This window comes from Oncorhynchus keta, chromosome 1, assembly GCF_023373465.1.
Source record: "Oncorhynchus keta strain PuntledgeMale-10-30-2019 chromosome 1, Oket_V2, whole genome shotgun sequence".
Lineage (NCBI taxonomy): Eukaryota > Metazoa > Chordata > Actinopteri > Salmoniformes > Salmonidae > Oncorhynchus > Oncorhynchus keta.
Window position 1 is genome coordinate 25,629,439 of NC_068421.1, and position 22,291 is coordinate 25,651,729.

Genomic DNA, 22,291 nt, shown 5'->3' on the forward strand with positions numbered 1-22,291 from the left:
TGTGTGACAATGTGAACCTGATCTGGGACCCGGTGTGGGGATGAATAATTTATTGGGTTCTGTGTGGTAGAGTCTAGCGACGCTTCAGACGGATGGATAGACAACCGCGTGTTCTTGTCCTGCCCTTGAAGCTTCCCATAAGAATGTGTTCTGTTTAAATACGGTACAGCCCTCTCTAAAGCAAAACCAATTTCTCCCCATTTATTGTCACAGAGGTGCTGTGTTGAGTGACTACACAGCGCCCCCTGTTGGGGGTGACAACTCCAGGCCAACCCAGTGAGACCATGTTGAGAAGTCAGATAAAACCCAGTGAGAGCCATTTTGAGAAGTCAGATAAAACCCAGTGAGAGCCATGTTGAGAAGTCAGATAAAACCTAGTGAGAGCCATGTTGAGAAGTCAAATGAAAAGAGCCAAACACTCAATAAGATACAACCAGTGCTAACGGACTAAAATGACCCCAAAACATTAACTAAGACACAGGAAGTCTCATCTTTCACTAGTTTGTCATCTCCCTGAAATAAGGTCACAATGCTGACAGATATGTCTAGTCAATACCCTTCACTGCAGCGTTAACATTAGATCTGGGCTTTCAGGTGATGCATGTATTGGATTGCCACAGTTATCCACATACCAATAAGTCGTCACTAGTGTGGATAAATCATACCTATTTAACCGGAGAGCCCTCTGCACTAAGGGGGAGAGGATCAATGGAGTCAGATACCCCTGAGGTCTGATAGGGAGCAGTGATGTCTATACCCTGCCTGCCCTCTACTAGCTAATATATTGTGAGACATCCGATCCAGGTGACCTGTTCAGAGTCATTTATCATGTATACACCCAAATCAATTATTGCAGTGTCTACATAGTGAAGGGTGCTTGTGTTACACAACACACAGGCTATGGAGTGATCGGTATGCTAGGCTCTGTGGTGGCTGAGAGGGTTAGAGATGGAGGAAGAAAGAGAATAAGCAGTATTGTCCAAATCTCAAATCAAACCCACGTGTGCAAACATGACTAAGGACTTTATTAACCAAATCATTTTCCCTGTAATATCCACAAATAAAAGTGATCTCTTTTATATATATTCACATTGTATAATTTTCATAGTGTGACAAAATTCTCTTTTGGATTTTCCAGCCATTCCTGTAAATTGTCATAGATCAGTCCCCATGCAGTCATTGGAAAGGTTGAAGAATGTAGTAACAATCTATCTGAGTAGATTGAGTCGAAGGCATGGACAGACAGGTTCAGCTTTAATGCAGTTATTTTCCTTTGCTCCTCTCATTATTGAAAAACCGCCAGCTATCCAATCATCGATTTGATCACACTGCGACAAACAAAATAAATAAATGAAGAAAGCAATATCCTCCTGCAGAGTCCTCCTCCTCTTCTTCTTCTTGTTTTTAGACATTTTTACATTTTTATATATAATAATAATAATGACTATAATTATCATTGATATAAATTCAATAGTATTTTTCTCTGTCAAATTTAAATACATTATTTTGGCAATTTTCATATGGTGTTTAGAATAAAATAATACTCAAATAGAAAATAAAACAGAGAAATCAGAGAGCCAGAAGAGGAAAGAAGGGAGCAAGAACAAAATAATAAAAGAAAGAAATAGAGAAGAGAAAGAACGAAAGAAAGCAAGAGAAAGAAATACAGAAAGAACCAAAGTAATGCATCCACTTGGAGTCAGAAATATATATTTGTCGTTGTTGAAAAGTGTCCATCATCATCATTGTTCCGTGCCAGCTCTCTGTGTAGAGCTGCAGTACAGTTTACAGTCTAAGTCCCGGAGTGTGTAACGTAACTCCTTGTGTTATACCAGTGTGTAGGACTTTGCGTAGGGGTTGTTGCTCTGTTTTAAGTGTCCTCTGGAGTCTAGCAGGGACTCCTGTGAGCTGCTGAGCTTGGCAGCCGGTGCCTGGGCCAGGTCTCCGGTGGCCTCACGGCCAGTGGGCTCACGCTGGGGCAGGGTGGAGGCAGTCCCTGGCTGCCACTGCTGCACCTCCCTGGATGTGGGCACCTCCATGGGTGTGGGTTCCAGGAGCGGGGGCCGTTTCAGTGTGCGGCTCTTCTGGGGCTCCAAACACGCCTGACCCAACGCCCCTGTCTCCCCTCCTCCTCCTTCTCTTCCTCCGTTACCACCATTGGACCCCCGGCCTCCCGATGCAGAGCCACGGTTTAACAGGAAGTCCATTCGTAGGTACGGGGGCAGGTGCACCAGCTCTCCTCCTGAGGGATGAGACCAGAGAGGCGGTTACAGGGGTACCCAGTCAGGAAGGTTAAAGGGGCATCCAGTCAGGAAGGTTAAAGGGGTACCCAGTCAGGAAGGGTAAAGGGGCATCCAGTCAGGAAGGTTAAAGGGGTACCCAGTCAGGAAGGTTAAAGGGGCATCCAGTCAGGAAGGTTAAAGGGGTACACAGTCAGGAAGGTTAAAGGGGTACCCAGTCAGGAAGGTTAAAGGGGTACCCAGTCAGGAAGGTTAGAGGGGTACCCAGTCAGGAAGGTTAGAGGGGTACCCAGTCAGGAAGGTTAAAGGGGTACCCAGTCAGGAAGGTTAAAGGGGTACCCAGTCAGGAAGGTTAAAGGGGTACCCAGGCAGGAAGGTTAAAGGGGTACCCAGTCAGGAAGGTTAAAGGGGTACCCAGGCAGGAAGGTTAAAGGGGTACCCAGTCAGGAAGGTTAAAGGGGTACCCAGTCAGGAAGGTTAAAGGGGTACCCAGGCAGGAAGGTTAAAGGGGTACCCAGGCAGGAAGGTTAAAGGGGTACCCAGTCAGGAAGGTTAAAGGGGTACCCAGTCAGGAAGGTTAAAGGGGTGCACTCACTACATACTGAGCTGAGAGGACAGTTCTCAATGTCAGCATTACTTGATTACTTTCTATTCGTTATTTTCTATTCCATAGGGGTATTTTCATACGGTATCTACTTACTGTCAGGATATATGGCATTTGATAGGAAATCAAATGAGTTGAGGAAATACGATTTGAGTTTGGATAATGTAATGTAATCTTTCGTATTGAGTTGGAAGGATACAGATTCTATAAAGGTTTCAGGACGATATCATTTTTCATGGCTTGATGGCGGGATTTATTATCCTTTGATATTGCTGCATTAACCTGTCAGATTCATATTCAAATCACCTTTCCATTTCTTCAGGACTATTACGTCAAACAGCCCTGCACTGCCCACTCTCAAACTCTCCTCGTCTGTACCTGGGGTTAACTGAAGCAGAAAGGTGCTTCAAATCTCATTCGGAGACAGAATCTTTGCTGTCCAGGAGCCAGAATAAACCAAGCCTGTGATGTAACCCAAGTCTACATTTAGTTAATGACACTGCAGCACTTTAAAAGACTTGGGCTTCTCTACACAGTATTCCCCCATGCAAACAGTGAATGAATCCCTGGACACGGTTCAGTGGATGATGATACAATCACGTCTGCTGTAAATGTATCTCGTCCACTGAATAAACTACGTATTTAAGTTAGGAAATTAGCTCCACACAAAGATGTGTCCAGTAGCCAGAGATGTATGAGTCGTACTGAAGATTTTACACTTGATTAGGAGTGGTGGGGAGACGTGTACTGTTCCATTACTGTTCTAATGGACGTCTTCAATATTAATCTTTCTGAGGTCACAGAGATCAGCAGGCTTCAGTGACTGGCCTTTTCAATGCCAAATCACTATCCCCCACCACCACCGCCGCCACCATCACCACCTCGTCACACAGAGGAGGACCGGCTCGTCTATGTAGATTGTATCCTACATGTGACCTTAGTGACTGAATTCCAGAGTTCATGGGGAGCATGCATAATTTACTGTTTATATTACAGGCTTTATTAAAACAAGTAAAGATGATAAATGGTGACCAGCTTTAATTGAATTAAATATAGATTTAAGCTTTTCTTTGGGAGCTCATTAGGAATTGACTTAGCTGAAATCCATCAGGCCGTAAATTGCAGTACGTGGGTAATGACACAACTTGTATCAGCTACACAATAATGATTGCCAGCCGTGCAATAAGTCTCTAGCTGGGGGGTTTGATGAACAGTGCCTTCAGAAAGTATTCAGACCCTGACTTTTTCCACATTTTGTTACGTTTCAGCCTTATTTTAAAATGGATTAAAAAAGAATAATCCTCAGCAACCTACACACAATATCCCATAATGACAAAGAGTAAACAGGTTATTAGAATTTTCTCTTATATTTTTTTCATTTTTACTTATTTACATAAGTATTCAGACCCTTTGCTATGAGACTTAATATTTGATTATTAACCAATGATATTAGGCCACTCCTGGCCATGATTACAGACACCTGTGTCTTTTGACACTATATAAACGAGTCATCCCGCAGTGTTTGTGATTATACCCTGATGAAGACAGCTTGGCTGTCGAAACGTTGATATTACATTTTTGCATCTGAGCTCCAAGAGTGTGCGGCTCTCTTGTATTTTCAAATTCAACTGATTGGACATGATTTGGAAAGGCACACACCTGTCTATACAGTGGCAAGAAAAAGTATGTGAACCCTTTGGAATTACCTGGATTTCTGCATAAATTTGACATAAAATTAGATCTGATCTTCATCTAAGTCACAACAACAGTCTGTTTAAACTAATGACACACACATTATAGTATTTTTCTTGTCTATATTGAATACATAATTTAAAAATGTACAGTGTAGTTTGGAAAAAGTATGTGAACACCTAGGCTAATGACTTGAGATTGGAGATGTTGGTTAGAGCAGCCCTGCCCTATAAAAAAACTAATTTGAGTTTTGCTATTCACAAGAAGCATTGCCTGATGTGAACCATGCCTCGAACAAAAGAGATCTCAGAAGACCCAAGATTAAGAATTGTTGACTTATATAAAGCTGGAAAGGGTTACAAAAGTAACTCTAAAAGCCATGATGTCCATCAGTCCACGCAAAGATAAATTGTCGATAAATGGAGAAAGCTCAGTACTGTTGTAACTCTCTCTGGCAGTGGCCGTCCTGCAAAGATGACTGCAAGAGCACAGCACAGAACGCTCAATGAGGTTAAGAAGAATCTTAGAGTGTCAGCTAAAGACAAAGAAATCTCTGGAACATGCTAACATCTCTGTTGACAAGTCTACGATACTTAAACACGAAACAAGAATGGTGTTCATGGGAGGACGCAAAAGAGCACCTGGATGTTCCACAGCGCTACTGGCAAAATATTCTGTGTACAGATTAAATTAAGTTGAATTGTTTGGAAGGAACACACAGCAATATGTGTGGAGAAAAAAAAGGCACAGCACACCAACATCAAAACCTCATCCCAACTGTAAAGTATGGTGAACAGGACAATGACCCAAAACACAGAAGTAAATCAACAACAGAATGGCCTAAACAGAAGAAAATACGCCTTCTGGAGTGGCCCACTCAAAGTCCTGACTTCAACCTGATTGAGATGCTGTGGCATGACCTCAAGAGAGCAGTTCACACCAGACATCCCAAGAATATTGCTCAACTGAAACAATTTTGTAGAGGAATGTTCCAAAATTCCTTCTGCAGGTCTGATCCGCAACTACAGAAAACATTTGGTTGAGGTTATTGCTGCCAAAGTAGGGTCAACCAGTTATTAAAACCAAGAGTTCACATACTTTTTCCTCCCTGCACTGTGAATGTTTACACGGTGTGTTCAATTAAGACATGAAAACCTACAATTGTTTGTATGTTATTAGTTTAAGTTTGTCTATTGTTGTGACTTAGATGAAGATCAGATCAAATTTTATGACCAATTTATACAGAAGACCAGGTAATTCCAAAAGGTTCAAATACTTGTTCTACCACTGTATAAGGTCCAACAGTTGCCAGTGCATGTCAGAGCAAAAACCAAGCCATTAGGTCGAAGGAAATGTCCGTAGAGCTCCGAGACAGGATTGTGTCGAGGCAAAGATCTGGGGAAGGGTACCAAAACATTTATGGGGAAGGGAACCAAAACATTTCTGCAGCATGTAAGGTCCCCAAGAAATCAGTGGCCTCCATCCTTCTTAAATGTAAGAAGTTTGGAACCACCAAGACTCTTCCTAGAGCTAGCTGCCCGGCCAAATGGAACAATCGGGGGAGAAGGGCCCTGGTCAGGGAGGTGACCAAGACACCAAGCTCTACATTACCTCTGTGGAGAAGGGAGAACCTTCCAGAAGGACAACCATCTCTGCAGCACTCCACCAATCAGGCCTTTATCAGACGGAAGCAACTCCTCAGTAAAAGGCACATGACAGCCCACTTGGTATTTGCCAAAAGGCACCTTTAGACTTTCAGACCATGAGAAACAAGATTCTCTGTTCTGATGAAACCAAGATTGAACTCTTTGGCCTGAATGCCAAGCGTCATGTCTGGAGGAAACCTGGCACCATCCCTATGGTGAAGAATGGTGGTGGCAGAATCATGCTGTGGGGATGTTTTTCAGCGTCAGGGACTAGGAGACTAAGTACAGAGAGAGAGATCCTTGATGAAAACCTGTTCTAAAGCACTCAGGACTGGGGCGAGGGTTCACCTTCCAACAAGACAACGACCCTAAGCACACAGCCAAGACAACACAGGAGTGGCTTCTGGACAAGTCTCTGAATGTCCTTGAGTGGCCCAGCCAGAGCCCGGACTTGAACCCGATCTAACATCTCTGGAGTGACCTGAAAATATCTGTGCAGCAATGCTCCCCATCCAACCTGACAGAGCTTGAGAGGATCTGTAGAATGGGAGACACTCCCCAAATACAGGTGTGCCAATCTTTTTATATATATATATATATATATATATATATATATATTTATATATATTATATATTTATATATATATATATATTTATATATATATATATATATATATATATATATAAATAAATGAGCAAAATAACAGTTGTTGCTTTGTCATTATGGGGTAATGTGTGTAGATTGATGAGGAAAAATAACAATTTAATTCAATTTAGAATAAGGCTGTAACCTAACAAAATGTGGAAAGTCAAAGGGTCTGAATACTTTTCAAAGGCACTCTATATGAGTGTTTTAACATTCTGTGTGACCAAGTCAATCTGTGCTGCTGGGGAAGGAGCTGTTCTCATTTTCTGTAATCTGTCCTTCTAATGAGCTTCCACAGCTACCCACACACTAGTAAACAGACAGACACATCGCACGAACACACATGCACACACCCCCACACACAAACACACAAATACACATAGACACTTTCGCTTGTTTAAAGGCCCATGACACAAGAAACAGTGTTGCAGTAAATGTTTATGAGCTGAGAACCTCAAGATCTTCCTCTATAATTGGCTTCCTACAGTAATTGTACAGGACAGACTGTTTATGAGATGTCACACGGATCACTGCCCAATGTTTCCATCCAGCTTGCTCCGATGACTATGGTCACACACTCACATGAAGAAATGAGCTTGCCAAATCCCACAAGTAGTGGATGTACTTCATGTCAAAGTCATGACCCCAGGTTGACCCAGTGTATCAGTACCAGGTGTGTGATTGTGATTGAATGTGTCAAAGTAACAGGAGAGAGGGCTGTCCCCTCCTCCGTGTCACTGTGTGACTGACAGAGGAGGTCACAGGGTCAACTCAGGGCAAAGGTACATTACTACAGAAGGGGGGGGGGAGTGGGCCACAGTCAGTCAGACAGACAGACAGACAGACAGACAGACAGACAGACAGACAGACAGACAGACAGACAGACAGACAGACAGACAGACAGACAGACAGACAGACAGACAGACAGACAGACAGATATCCATCAAGCACTTCTGTATGCCATCACTATTGTATGCCAGCATCGACATGTATGTTTTATATTGAAAATGTTGCCTTTTTTTCTTGAGGATTCTGATGCTACTATGTGACACTCGTTGGGCAAAAACACCATAAAAATGAACCGTGTTCAAACTAACATGGGTGAATTCCACAATGTGTGCCACAACAGAGCTGGCTGATGCTAAACCAGACTGGCAACAACGGTCTTCAACAGGGACTTATTGTAGAAACTTGTAAAGCGTGTCTACGTGTCGCTGGTGTCGCCCAGCTCCCGCTGGATGAAAGTGACACCAGGGTTAGCACGACGCTACAACAGGCTCTGTGTCTGAAAGACTGATATCGCGCTGAACATCTCCATTGTGGCAGTAAAGGGCTGTTTTGTATTGACAGACAATAGCTTTAGATGGGCTTGACAGATAGCCTCTACTTGCCCTCAGCTGACGGTTTAAGCCTCCCGCTGGCTGATGACTGTGGGCAGCTGGCTCATGTCCGCACCATTAAAACATAATGAGGGACGGAAACTCAAGACCCAGCTCAGATAGCCGGCAGACTCGACAGCCTTGGTTTCTCAAATGATTGCCTCGCCTGGTTCACCAACTACTTCTCTGATAGAGTTCAGTGTGTCAAATCGGAGGGTCTGCTGTCCGGACCTCTGGCAGTCTCTATGGGGGTGCCACAGGGTTCAATTCTTGGACCAACTCTCTTCTCTGTATACATCAATGAGGTCGCTCTTGCTGCTGGTGAGTCCCTGATCCACCTCTACGCAGACGACACCATTCTGTATACTTCCGGCCCTTCTTTGGACACTGTGTTAACAACCCTCCAGGCAAGCTTCAATGCCATACAACTCTCCTTCCGTGGCCTCCAATTGCTCTTAAATACAAGTAAAACTAAATGCATGCTCTTCAACCGATCGCTACCTGCACCTACCCGCCTGTCCAACATCACTACTCTGGACGGCTCTGACTTAGAATACGTGGACAACTACAAATACTTAGGTGTCTGGTTAGACTGTAAACTCTCCTTCCAGACCCATATCAAACATCTCCAATCCAAAGTTAAAACTAGAATTGGCTTCCTATTTCACAACAAAGCATCCTTCACTCATGCTGCCAAACATACCCTTGTAAAACTGACCATCCTACCAATCCTCGACTTTGGCGATGTCATTTACAAAATAGCCTCCAATACCCTACTCAACAAATTGGATGCAGTCTATCACAGTGCAATCCGTTTTGTCACCAAAGCCCCATACACTACCCACCATTGCGACCTGTACGCTCTCGTTGGCTGGCCCTCGCTTCATACTTGTCGCCAAACCCACTGGCTCCATGTCATCTACAAGACCCTGCTAGGTAAAGTCCCCCCTTATCTCAGCTCGCTGGTCACCATAGCATCTCCCACCTGTAGCACACGCTCCAGCAGGTATATCTCTCTAGTCACCCCCAAAACCAATTCTTTCTTTGGCTGCCTCTCCTTCAAGTTCTCTGCTGCCAATGACTGGAACAAACTACAAAAATCTCTGAAACTGGAAACACTTATCTCCCTCACTAGCTTTAAGCACCAACTGTCAGAACATCTTACAGATTACTGCACCTGTAGATAGCCCACCTATAATTTAGCCCAAACAACTACCTCTTTCCCAACTGTATTTAATTAATTAATTTATTTTGCTCCTTTGCACCCCATTATTTTTATTTCTACTTTGCACATTCTTCCATTGCAAAACTACCATTCCAGTGTTTTACTTGCTATATTGTATTTACTTTGCCACCATGGCCTTTTTTGCCTTTACCTCCCTTCTCACCTAATTTGCTCACATTGTATATAGACTTGTTTATACTGTATTATTGACTGTATGTTTGTTTTACTCCGTGTGTAACTCTGTGTCGTTGTATCTGTCGAACTGCTTTGCTTTATCTTGGCCAGGTCGCAATTGTAAATGAGAACTTGTTCTCAACTTGCCTACCTGGTTAAATAAAGGTGAAATAAATAAAATAAAAAAATAGCCAAAACCTGTCTACCTTGTCTAACTCAGCCCAACCTAGATCCTGCCATCCGACAACATCCACACCAAGCTAGTCTTCATGCACCCAGCCCAGACTGAAAACATGGCAGGCCAGGACTTGCTAAATGTACTATATACAATCTGTGTGTGTGTGTGTTTTACAAAACGTTTTTGAAAAATGTGCATTTCCTCATGTCTATGTGTGTCAACCCATTCTGTTTTGTCTGTCCACAAGCTGCGCCAGACAGTGGAACCAATAGGAATAGGAGTTGAGTAGCAGCAGGTCATATGAGGCCCACCTGGGGGAGGACAGTGTCAGACGGACGGACGGACGGACATACGGACAGACGGACAGACAGACAGACAGACAGACAGACAGACAGACAGACAGACAGACAGACAGACAGACAGACAGACAGACAGACAGACAGACAGACAGACAGACAGACAGACAGACAGACAGACAGACAGACAGACAGACAGACAGACAGACAGACCCTCCATGTGCAGAAATTGCTGCAGAGCACCGAAGATGAATACAGCAATGTGAGAGGGTTATTACAGGGGTTTTAATGGTGTTTGTACTTCCTCAAGCGTTAACAGCATTCCATAGGTGTTATCTGATGAAGTGTACCTTATGATCATGATCATTATTTTGCAATAGGCGTTTTGTAATATGCTGTGTTAAATGAAAGCTATGAAACTTTGAACTTTGAACAGGCCTAGAGAGCTGTGGAATTTATAGTAGTAATGCAGTGGTCCAAGGTCTAATTGGGGCAGAACACTTAACTCAACTTGTCAAGGGCTTGATGAGTAGAATCAGGTGTGCTTGTCCAGGGCCACAACAACAATATGTACTGTTGGGGGTACTGGAGGGCCGGAGGTAGAAAACACTGATCTAGAGTAATGAGGAAAATAATGAAGTTTCAATGAGGTTTGAACTGTACTGTGCATGTGTGTTCTGTATACCCGGTCTGTGGGCCTTGGGTGCTGCCATGTTCATAACCCGGCTGACGTCCTGAGGCTTGGGCGGGGAGGCGGTGAACCTGCAGATGCCTGACTCGGATGGCGTGCTGGACGTCAGGCTGTCTGTGTAGTCATTGGTGCCGGCAGTCATTTGCTCTGAGGAGGTGTCGGAGATGAAGCATTCTGTGATGGTGAACTTGGCGTGCCGCAGGTGCTCCTCCATCTTGGCGTGCTCGTAGGCCCGGGCCAGCTCCTCGTACGTGGACGACGCGCTCTCCGTCGACACCATGCTGCTCCGCGCGCGGTCTGCGTAGTCACACACACACACACACACACACACACACACACACACACACACACACACACACACACACACACACACACACACACACACACACACACACACACACACACACACACACAAAGAAGCAACATCCATTATAGTACAAGCATATAGCTTACATTTCCTAAGATATATAGGAAATATCTTAAAACATACCGTGAGCACTCTGACCCTTCCACGTACAGTAGTAGTGGTCTCCCCTTTGCTGCAGACTAATGTTGTATGTGAGACATAGGGTCAGTCCAGTACCTGTGTCCTGCGATGGGCTGACGCTGTAGCTATCGCTCTCCTTGTCCACAGAGCCGGCGGCGCGCGGTGTGGGCAGTCTCCAGTCTGTGCTCAGGGTGTGGGAGGAGGTGGGTGGTTGGGGGGGGTTCAGGGTCCACTGGCTGGCGTATCGGTTCCTGCTGGCTGCAGGGCCTGCTTTGGCAGTGCGGCGTGCTGTGGGGTCTGGGGGTGAAAGGGCCAAAGTCATTACTGATGAGAGGCCTAGGCAGTGTCGGAATTTTGCACCCTATCCCCTATGTAGTGCACTACTTTTGACCAGGGTGCCATAGGGTGCCATTTCATATCACTGAAGTGCTACTAAACAGTAAATAGCATACATTGAGTGTTCATTTTCTGTGTATCAAATTACAGAAACATCTATTGATCAATAATAATTAATAGTTTCGAAACTATCATCCTAACCTTTCACAGTAGATATAATATTCCCCAAAGAAAAAATAGTATCATATTCGGTCTGACCCAGACATTTAACCTACTGTGCTATGCATCAATGGCACCAAATCAGAATGTCCCTTTAGAACGGCCATGATTAGATCCGGCCTGGAGAAGCCAGAGAAGAATAGCAGTGGTAATAGTAGTAGGTCAGAGTGGAGTAATTCCATCAGTGGGCTGGAGACTGGAGCACCAGGCAGTGTTTTCCCAACACTCTGGATAGATATGACTGAGTCAGCAGATAAGGTTTAGGCCCACAGTGCTGCCCGGCCAGCCTCAATGAGCCCAATCAGGGGAGCTGTCAGGTGGAGCCAGATGCCTCTCCTCTCTTCATCAGTTCAGCTCCACTGAAGCTCAACAGCAACAGAGCCTCCATAAGCCACTGTGCAGCCACTGGCTTGGCTCACACTGCTCTGGGGCTGTGGGCTATGTGAGTGCATCTGAGGGTTGTAACTATGATAAGCTGAAATGGATTTGAGATCAGGGTATGTGAATACCTGGAGGTTTATTGTTAGAGCTGTTGTTAATAAAAAACTAGAGTCTAAACACTGATTGGAGGACTGGGGTCCAGTTACAGGCACCTGAGAGATAAATAAATATGTACAATGATTTAAAGTTACAGCAGATGCTTGGATTGAATTTAACTATATCAAAAAACATGAGTATTGAGAGAGAGCATTCTCTTATTTCACATAACTACAAACAAATAAACAGTAATGAATTACCCCTATTCTTCCAGGGGACGACAGAGTAAAGGTTGTGAGGGGTGGGATATAGAGGTGATTAAATGGGTTAAGCTCTTACTGGTTCCAGGCCGGGCATCGGAGACGTCCACCAGTGGGCCGGTGGCCTGCGACAGGGACTGGTAGTGGACTGTGTGCGTGACAGTGGACGACTTCTGTTTGGACGTCTCCCCAAAGTCATTATCAGTCAGCAGCACCGTCGACCTGTCGTCTGAGAGACAGAAAACAGGGAGGAAGACAATGAGTTATTAGAAAAGATGATCAAATATAACGTGCAAGGGATAAACTGGCGTGGCAGACTTGTCTCACCGATAGTCTCCATAGTATCTCTCTCTTCGATGAGCAGCTGGGCTCGGGGGATGTCGATGTGCATTCTCATGGCTTGCTGCTTGTTCGATGTGTCTGGTGTCCGTGTGTTTTTACTAGGAGATAGAAATGTCAGTTAGGGGATTTTGTTGTATTGTTTGTAAGTTTTCTGTCATAGTTTTAAAGTAACTGTCCAGTGAGAATCTCTCTTTTAAAAGTTCATATTATGTTAACTCATACCAAGATTGAAAAACAGCTTCTATCTCAAGGCCATCAGATTGTTAAACAGCCATCACTAGCACAGAGAGGCGGCTGCCTACCTACAGACTTGATATCAATGTCCACTTTAATAAATGGAACACTAGTCACTTTAATAATGCCACTTTAATAATGTTTACATATCTCACATTACTCATCTCATATGTATATACTGTATACTACACTATCTATTCTTTACTATCTATTGCATCTTAGCCTCTCTGTCACTGCTCATCCATTATTTTATATTTATATATTCTTATCCCATTAATTTACTAGATTGTGTGTATTAGGTTTTGTTGTGGAATTGTTAGATATTACCTGTTAGTTACTGCTGCACTGTCGGATCTAGAAACAGAAGCATTTCGCTACACTCACAATAACATCTGCTAACCATGTGTATGCGACCAATAAAATTTGATTTGATTTGTTGACTCATCCTATACTCGTATTTGTGGCCAAAGCATAAATTGACCACAAAAACTCTAAACTGAAAAATACATTTTATTTCCTAATAGAGTATGATGTCATACTCCTGAGGAGGATGAGCTGGCCAATCATCGGTCTACTCCCGTCAATATTTTTAATGACTGGTATATACCCACACCATTTCAACACAAAAAAGCTGCTTTTTAACACACTAATTACATTTTTTTTTAAATATGAAAACACTGGACAGTTACTGTAAAGTATTTTATGATTCCTATCTGTAGTTTTATTCCTCTTCACGTACCTCATCAGCATTTCTGCCAGGCTTTTTGCATCTGTGAAGTCAGCATACAATAAGTTAGTAACAATGCAGAGTTGTGGTTGACAAAAGATAACATGTTACAATCATAGGCACCAAGCCAATTTCCTAGATGTGCAAAACTAGAACATTAGAGTGTTGGCAAATGAATAGTGGAACACTAGATCTGATCAGACCATTCTACAGTGTTAGCTAAACTCATAGCCTCTTAATTACATAATGAAAGTCAATAGTCACAAACTCACGATTCTATTCTGGTCAAGTTAATTAATCCTCACTCTCTTGAGCATAAATCTCTAAAAAGTGCTTGTGTGTTATTGTTTGCCTTGTTTCTATTGTGCGTGTGCGTGTGCGTGTGCGTGTGCGTGTGCATGTGAGTGTCTTTATGTTCTGACTCACCGCGTAGTCTCTTGAGCCTCTGCTCCCTCCTCCTCCTCTTCAGCACCATCAGGAGGATGAAGACCATGACAGCAGCCACCAGGATACAGGTGATGGTCACCATCATCTTCAGCCCCTCGTTGCCTGACATGTTGTCTGTGATGGGGTCCACTGTTTTCAACAGAGGAGGGATAGTACCTGCGGGGAGAGGAACCATCCCGAGTATTAGGCATGACTATTTATCACCAGGGCTGGGACTTGGGAGGACTAAGAATCGTAGTCAAATATGTTTCTTTGGAAGGACTTCTTTTGTAAATGAAACTATCATGGTTTAGGAAACAATATTGTCATCCTAGAGGACCACTGAACTGAACTCACTTCCATCGGCGTTGAGCGTGGCGAATGTGATTTTCTTCTCGGCGAAGCCAGCGCTGTTGACCACCTTCATCTGCAGCTCGTACCAGGTGGCTTCCGCCAGGTCGTACAGGATGTAGCTCTTGGTTAGTGAGGTGCGCTGGGCCATGGTCCACATTGCCGTGTCGACCGGACGGTACTCCAGGGTGAATGAGGTGATTGGGCAGCCGCCATTGTTCCACCCAATTAGATTGAGCCTGACCCGGGTGGAATTGATGCTGGCAAACAGCTCGTGTTCTTTGGCAAACTGGGGCTCTGGAAAAAAAGAGGGGTGAAGAGACCAGGTGTAGACTTTTAAGGATACCAGTCAAATTTTATTCATGAACCAAATCAGGTCACAATAATTGAGCAAGTTCAAGGAATTGCTTGGTAAATTCTTTAGATATGACTTGAGTTAGAGTCAGTTCTAAGGGGACAGTGGTGGGGTGGAGATGCTATAGAGCAGAGATGATGGGGGTGGGGGCCACAAAAAAGTTGCTTGCAGGTCTGCGTAACCACATGTGCATCCCCCCACCCACCACATTGTAAGCAAAATATTTTAGCAGCCCCACTCTTGACCTCGGAGAGAAATGTTTTACGTTTTAGAGTTAATGTCGTGTAGTTCTACACATTTTGCCATGGGGCATAGAGAAAATGGTAATTTCATCCCATTCTACTCATTTTGACATTGCACGGGGGGGAAAATGTGTCGTTTTACAGTTTGCCATAGGGTGGAGAGAAATGTTTGCAGTTTTTAATATGATACCTGAGTGAGACTGACAAACAAAATCAATGGATCCGATAATTCATCCATGATTACTAAGTTTAGATTGCTGGCCGCTAGACTAACTTACCAATCTAAAAAATGTTAGCTGATATGGGCTAATTGAGTGACTATCAGTGACTGACATAACACATGTTTTATTGCACCTTGTGTATTCTACTATTTTAACTTGCAACTGTAAATTGAGACTCCGACTGAGTTTTAAAAAACAATATTAAAAAATGTATCCGAGGGCCAGTAGCCCTTCCCTGCTATCGAGACTCTACTTGGGGCGGCAGGTAGCCTAATGGTTAGAGCATTGGGTCAGTAACCGAAATGTTGTTGTATCGAATCCCTGAGCTGTCAAGGTAAAAATCTGTCGTCCTGCCCCTGAACAAGGCAGTTAACCCACTGTTCCCCGGTAGGTCGTCATTATAAATAAGAATTTGCTCTTAACTGACTTGCCTAGTTAAATAAATCAAAAATACCTATTTCCCATCCCTGCTATAGAGACTCTACTTACAGCCCATCCCTGCTATAGAGACTCTACCTATAGCCCATCCCTGCTATAGAGACTCTACTTACAGCCCATCCCTGCTATAGAGACTCTACCTATAGCCCATCCCTTCTATAGAGACTCTACTTACAGCCCATCCCTGCTATAGAGACTCTACTTATAGCCCGTCCCTGCTATAGAGACTCTACATGAAGCCCATCCCTGCAAAAGAGACTCTACATAAAGCCCATACCTGCTATAGAGACTATACTTTACAGCCCATCCCTGCAATAGAGACTCTACCTATAGCCCATCCCTGCAATAGAGACTCTACCTATAGCCCATCCCTGCAATAGAGACTCTACCTATAGCCCATCCCTGCAATAGAGACTCTACCTATAGCCCATCCCTGCAATAGAGACTCTACCTATAGCCCATCCCTGCAATAGAGACTCTACCTATAGCCCATCCCTGCAATAGAGACTCGACCTATAGTCCATCCCTGCAATAGAGACTCTACCTATAGTCCATCCCTGCAATAGAGACTCTACCTATAGCCCATCCCTGCAATAGAGACTCTACCTATAGTCCATCCCTGCAATAGAGACTCTACCTATAGCCCATCCCTGCAATAGAGACTCTACCTATAGCCCATCCCTGCAATAGAGACTCTACCTATAGCCCATCCCTGCAATAGAGACTCTACCTATAGCCCATCCCTGCAATAGAGACTCTACCTATAGCCCATCCCTGCAATAGAGACTCTACCTATAGCCCATCCCTGCTATAGAGACTCTACCTATAGCCCATCCCTGCAATAGAGACTCTACCTATAGCCCCTCCCTGCAATAGAGACTCTACCTATAGCCCATCCCTGCTATAGAGACTCTACCTATAGCCCATCCCTGCAATAGAGACTCTACCTATAGCCCCTCCCTGCAATAGAGACTCTACCTATAGCCCATCCCTGCTATAGAGACTCTACCTATAGCCCATCCCTGCAATAGACTATACCTTTTCCGTGCGTTTTTGCTTCAATGATCTCACTGATGCGTCCGGGGCCCACTCCATTCTGAGCAGTCAGGGTGAACTTGTACCAAGTGCCACACTTCAGGTTCTCCAGACGGTACGAGCGCTCGCTAGGGCTGATGGGAAAGCTGCCCCACTGCTCACTGTTGTCCTCTGAGTACTGCAGGATGTAGCCTAGAGAGAGAGTGAGAGAGAGAGAGAGAGAGAGAGCATAAAGAGAGCTGTAAAATCTCTCCCAACACACTCCAAGTTAATCTGATAACCTAATAACTACATTACCCAGATACTCTCTCACAGTGCTGGCACAGCAGAGTGGAAGTATTTGAGTTTAGGCATGGGCTAAATACTTATAAACATGCCAATGAAACTGATTAACATTACATGTAACATAAGGCAGGACAACAGCACATGATCATAGCCAATATTTACTCTGCACAAATAAAAGGAAATAAGGCACTGTATTGGGGTAAGTGCAAGGACTAGACAATATACTGTAGTTTGACGCATGACATGAAAACAAATACCATAGGAAATCACCCTGGACATCCCTTATGATCTCTGTTAAAAAGCCTGAGAGGCCAGAAGCGCAATGTTGTGTTCCAGTGATGACCAGCTATGATAAATCACCAGTGCTACTCCTTCTGTGATTGGGCTTTCTTCTTGACTGAGTGGTTTAATCTTCCACTTTAACCCACCTAATCTTCTTTGTTCCTTTTTAATCTATTCCCTCTCCACTGTTTTAGCACCCCACTCAGCGCAATTACCAGGCCTGTCTAAGATAATGAGAAGTGGAGGGCCTTGTAAGATGATTTTGTTCACCCAATGTCCTAATAGGGTACCAGCCCTGTTACTGAAGTGCCATTGGTGTGTCTTAGTAGTTACCAGTGAATTTTTGAGGTGTCGTTGGAGTGCCCGAATGGAGGTCTACTTTTTCTCTTGTTGAAATGTCATTGGTTAGTGTGTCTGAATGGAGGTCTACTTTATCTCTTGTTGAAATGTCATTGGTTAGTGTGTCTGAATGGAGGTCTACTTTATCTCTTGTTGAAATGTCATTGGTTAGTGTGTCTGAATGGAGGTCTACTTTATCTCTTGTTGAAATGTCATTGGTTAGTGTGTCTGAATGGAGGTCTACTTTATCTCTTGTTGAAATGTCATTAGTTAGTGGGTGTGAATGGGGATATTTGTCTTGTTGAAGTGTCACTGGGGTATTGGAAAGGAGGTCTATGCCTTGTAGAGGTGTCTCTGCTGTGTCTAAATGGCCTAATGTCACTCACCTCTGATGGAGCTTCCTCCGTTGTCCCCAGGTATCCAGGACAGAGTGATTGATGTGGTGGTTGTCTTGGTAACTGTGAGGCGTGGTTGGTCTGGAGGAACTGTAGAACAAAATGAATGATGTTTCTAACAAAATCCATGACAAAAAAAGCATCTGTGCTACATCAAACTAGCCTAAAAGTGTCCTCAGAAGAGCTAGGTAGAAAGGCCTTTCAATACTGTCCAATACAAATTAGTATTGGACAGTTTTGGACAATTATCCTTGGGCATCTCTCTCTGTCTTACCTTGAACCTGCAGGTTGAGCGTGATCTCATCAGAGCCCCAGTTGTTGCTGGCCACACAGCTGTAGTTCCCAGAGTCCTCTGCTTTCACCGTTCGGATGATGAAGCTACCATTGCTATGGACACTGCGGCGTCCATCAATCAGAACAGGGGCAGGTGTACCATTGCTGTTGAGAGGTAGAGTTGACCAGATGATGTTCAGTACAGTACGTAAAAACGTGATTACGATTTTGACATACCTGCATTGTGCTGAATCATGTGACAGATAGGCCTTGACCATAGAGATGTATAGAGATCATTTCTTGGAAATTACCTGGTTTTGCAATGACATTTGCCATTGAAGGCTTCCATCATTTTAAAGTAGTCAAATGGGTGGGCATTCCTATGGGTTGGGAGCGATCAGCCAATGATCAGAACATTGTCTTCCTCTTCAAATTGGTTTACATAGTTTGTAAATTTCTTAAAGCTATATGACCGCCATTTAGTGGCCATAATAAATTAATGACAATATTTGGTTCAAGACTCCAGCACTGCAAATGGCGGCAAGTCACCAATATTAGACCTTTTTCATACATCAAAAGAAGAAGAAAATGTAAATAGCCTCAATGGCGCTGCCAATGATGTCACAGATGCCATAATGGTACAGATACAACGTTGTGATCTCTATACAGCTCTATGGCGTGACTTACTTTCCCTTCAGCCACTTGATAGTGGGGGGTGGATCTCCGACCGCCTTGCAGGGCAGAATGATGTCCTTCATCCAGGGTGTAGTCACTGTTCCGTTGAACGTCAGGATCCTGGCAGGAGCTAGGGGGGTTACACACATGCATCCCTGTGACTTTACCATTCTATTCCAATGGATAACAATGATGAATAATAACAGAATGCAAGCAATATCCTAGATGTCATATCAATCAACATCATACTGCAATCACTAATATTTCAGAAACATCCGTTTTGATTCCCAACGTTCAATAGTTACGCTGTTACACAGGCAGCCCGTACCTTTGGCCCGAGGTTCCACTGTGATGGTCTCACTGCTGTTGCCTCGCCCAGCGGCTGTCACGGCAACCACCCAGATGCTGTACTTCCTGTTGCGGGCCAGGTTTGGCACTCTGTAGAAATACACATCAGGAGAAGCCTCAAACTCACTCATCACCTGGAGAGAGGGAGGGAGAAAGGGAAGAGGGTTACACGTCTATGCATTTATCATACAACTTGAACAGAGGAGTGATCTTCATGAGCTTTCTCTCTCCCTACAGGACTTTCTAATACAGCCCAGAATGGGAGGACTGGAGGCAGAGTTGTAATGGGCATTCAAGGCTGCTGTGAGAGCTGTGTTAATAATAATAGAGCTCCGTACCGTGGGGTGCAGGTTGGAACAGAAGACAATGTACTTCCTGATGATGCCGTTGAGTTTGAGAGGAGGGAGCCAGGACACAAACACCACAGAGCTGGTGGCGGCTGCACTCTTAACCCCCGCTGGAGGCCCAGGGACTAGAGGGAGGAAGGAGGGGCATATTATGTTAAACATACATATATACTGTATATATGAATAGAAACAGTGAAGATGGGCTTATATGGCCTTAATGCAGACAGTTCTGTATTACGTGCATAGCTTGAACTTATGCAGGAATCATGCTTTGATGTCAATGTGAAAGCAGTGATCCACATCTATGCCAAGTGTATCTCAAGCCAGGATTTGTATCTCACCGTCTTCCTTGGTCCGGGTGAAGATCTGCTCACTTCGGACCCCGTCCCCGGCCCGGGTGAAGGCCAGAACCTGGATGCTGTAGTTGGTGTATTTCTCCAGACCATCCAGTTCCAGAGACGGGTAGGAGGTGGTCACGTTCCTGATCTCTCCCAACTCTGTCAATGTCACACAACGGTTACAAACAACCTTTTATCACTCACTCTCATGCCATATCAAATTAAGTCTATGATCCAGTGTGACAGCATTATGAGAAAAGAACTACAGTGACCACAATAATACAATAAACCTAGAACCAGAGGTGGAATAAGTACTCAATTGTCATACATGAGTAAAAGTAAAGATACCTTAATATAAAATGACTCAAGTAAAAGTGAAAGTAACCCAGTAAAATAGTACTTGGGTAAAAGTATAGATACCCCCCAAAACGACTTAAGTAGTATTTTAAAGTATTTTACACCACTGCCTAGGACCACACTGCAAACTACCATACAAGACGATGCACATACATACACAGTAAGCTTCTGTGATTTTTGACCGAGGTAGTATCTGTGATATAGTAATGACTGAGAACTGGCAGTAGTGCTCTGTCTGCTGCGTCTCCTGTGTCCTTGACTGAGTGTCCTTGTAGACAGAACTGAAGCAGTGACCCTCAGTGAGTTACTGCATCTTGTGAATTATTGATGGAGCCCCGAGAGGCTGCAGGCTGGATCCCATCCACAGGGCCTGGGAGCAGAGTGTTAGCTCTGGGTGCTGCCCCCTCTCACGCCCCGTGGTACCTCCATCCAAATAACCCACCTCATCTAGAATGAAGCTACTAAACAACTAATTAACTACATTATATACAGAACAGGAACCCATTTTAAATGGATATGTGTCTATTGAGATATAATACTCATTGGATAGTTGATTTGTAAGTAAATCTAGAAGTGAACTAATTAGAACTAACTTGAATCAACACTGGCAGAATGAAATTGAGGAGAAAATGGCAGCGTTGCTGAGATATTGCAAACATTCCACAAGGCACACCCATGATCTAGTGTTGCCTGTTGAGAAAACTAAAACCTAAACCATAGCCTCACCTAGTGGCACAAATTTGTCAAGTACAAGATGAATGGCATGCTACATAGCAGTTAAAATAGAAAATGAAAGAATGGGCTAAAACCATTATGATCATAGTGCTCACACCACCAGTGGTCCGCTAAGTATTCTGAGCGTGTGTTAACAAGCTCCTACCTCCGTCTGGCAGGTTGGCCCAGTAGATGACTCTGTAGCCCTGCAGGTTTCCATTGAGGGCCTCTTTGGGCAGGGTCAACCAGGACAGAGAGATTACTTCTGGGGATTTGGCCATGGCCAGGACATTCTCAGGGGGACGCGAGGGGACTGCCAAGGGACAGGAGGGGAACTGAAGTTAGGACATGTGTAGACAATGGTACACTGAACAAATATATATATGCAACATGTAAGGTGTTGGTCCCATGTTTCATGAGCTGAAATAAAAATAAAAATAAAATGTTCCATATGTACAAAAAGCTTATTTCTCTCAAATGTTGTGCAAAAATGTGTTTATATCCCTGTTAGTGAGCATTTTTCCTTTGCCAAGATAATCCATCCACCTGACAGATGTGGCATATTAAGAAGCTGATAAACAGCATGATCATTATACAGGTGCACCTTTTGCTGGGGACAATAAAATCCACTCTAAAATGTGCAGTGTCGTCACACAACACAATGCCACATATGTCTCAAGTTTTGAGGGAGTGTGCAATTGGCTGCAGGAATGTCCACCAGAGCTGTTGCAAGAGAATTGAATGTCCATTTATCTACCATAACCCACCTCCAACATAGTTTTAGAGAATTTGGCAGAACGTCCAATTGACCTTACAACCGCAGACCACATGTAACCACATCAGGCTTCCTGCAGGATCGTCTGAGACCAGCTACCGGGACAGTTGTTGAAACTGTGGGTTTGAACATCTGAATAAAAACTATGCAAACTGTCTGAAACCGTTTCAGGGAAGCTCATCTGCATGCTTTTCGCACTAACCAGGGTCTTGACCTGACTGCAGTTCGGCGTCGTAACCGAC

At 44.0% G+C, this 22,291-nt stretch overlaps 1 protein-coding gene and 1 long non-coding RNA gene across 4 annotated transcripts in view; one reads left to right on the top strand and one right to left on the bottom strand.

Moving 5' to 3' along the window:
* Positions 1 to 986: 986 nt before the first annotated feature.
* The window catches only part of LOC118394622 (cell adhesion molecule DSCAM-like), a 136,567-nt gene continuing 115,262 nt past the window's right edge, over positions 987 to 22,291 (bottom strand). For 2 of the 3 annotated variants that reach the window (XM_052519544.1, XM_052519553.1), the window contains 16 exons: positions 21,441 to 21,587; positions 20,207 to 20,362; positions 19,857 to 19,990; positions 19,499 to 19,652; positions 19,183 to 19,300; positions 18,497 to 18,660; positions 18,214 to 18,312; positions 16,925 to 17,113; positions 14,637 to 14,927; positions 14,280 to 14,456; positions 13,866 to 13,896; positions 12,878 to 12,990; positions 12,630 to 12,779; positions 11,262 to 11,555; positions 10,766 to 11,068; positions 987 to 2,242 (listed from right to left, as the gene is read on the bottom strand). In XM_052519544.1, the coding sequence (XP_052375504.1) occupies positions 1,827 to 2,242; positions 10,766 to 11,068; positions 11,262 to 11,555; positions 12,630 to 12,779; positions 12,878 to 12,990; positions 13,866 to 13,896; positions 14,280 to 14,456; positions 14,637 to 14,927; positions 16,925 to 17,113; positions 18,214 to 18,312; positions 18,497 to 18,660; positions 19,183 to 19,300; positions 19,499 to 19,652; positions 19,857 to 19,990; positions 20,207 to 20,362; positions 21,441 to 21,587 (2,936 nt within the window). In that variant the 3' untranslated portion in view covers positions 987 to 1,826. The remainder of the gene's footprint in view (positions 2,243 to 10,765; positions 11,069 to 11,261; positions 11,556 to 12,629; positions 12,780 to 12,877; positions 12,991 to 13,865; positions 13,897 to 14,279; positions 14,457 to 14,636; positions 14,928 to 16,924; positions 17,114 to 18,213; positions 18,313 to 18,496; positions 18,661 to 19,182; positions 19,301 to 19,498; positions 19,653 to 19,856; positions 19,991 to 20,206; positions 20,363 to 21,440; positions 21,588 to 22,291) is intronic. The other variant, XM_052519552.1, reaches the window with a different exon arrangement.
* Positions 2,224 to 6,650, top strand: LOC127930139 (uncharacterized). Its single transcript, XR_008136947.1, has 3 exons — positions 2,224 to 2,591; positions 2,667 to 2,716; positions 2,767 to 6,650. It is a non-coding gene; the product is annotated as an uncharacterized LOC127930139 (long non-coding RNA).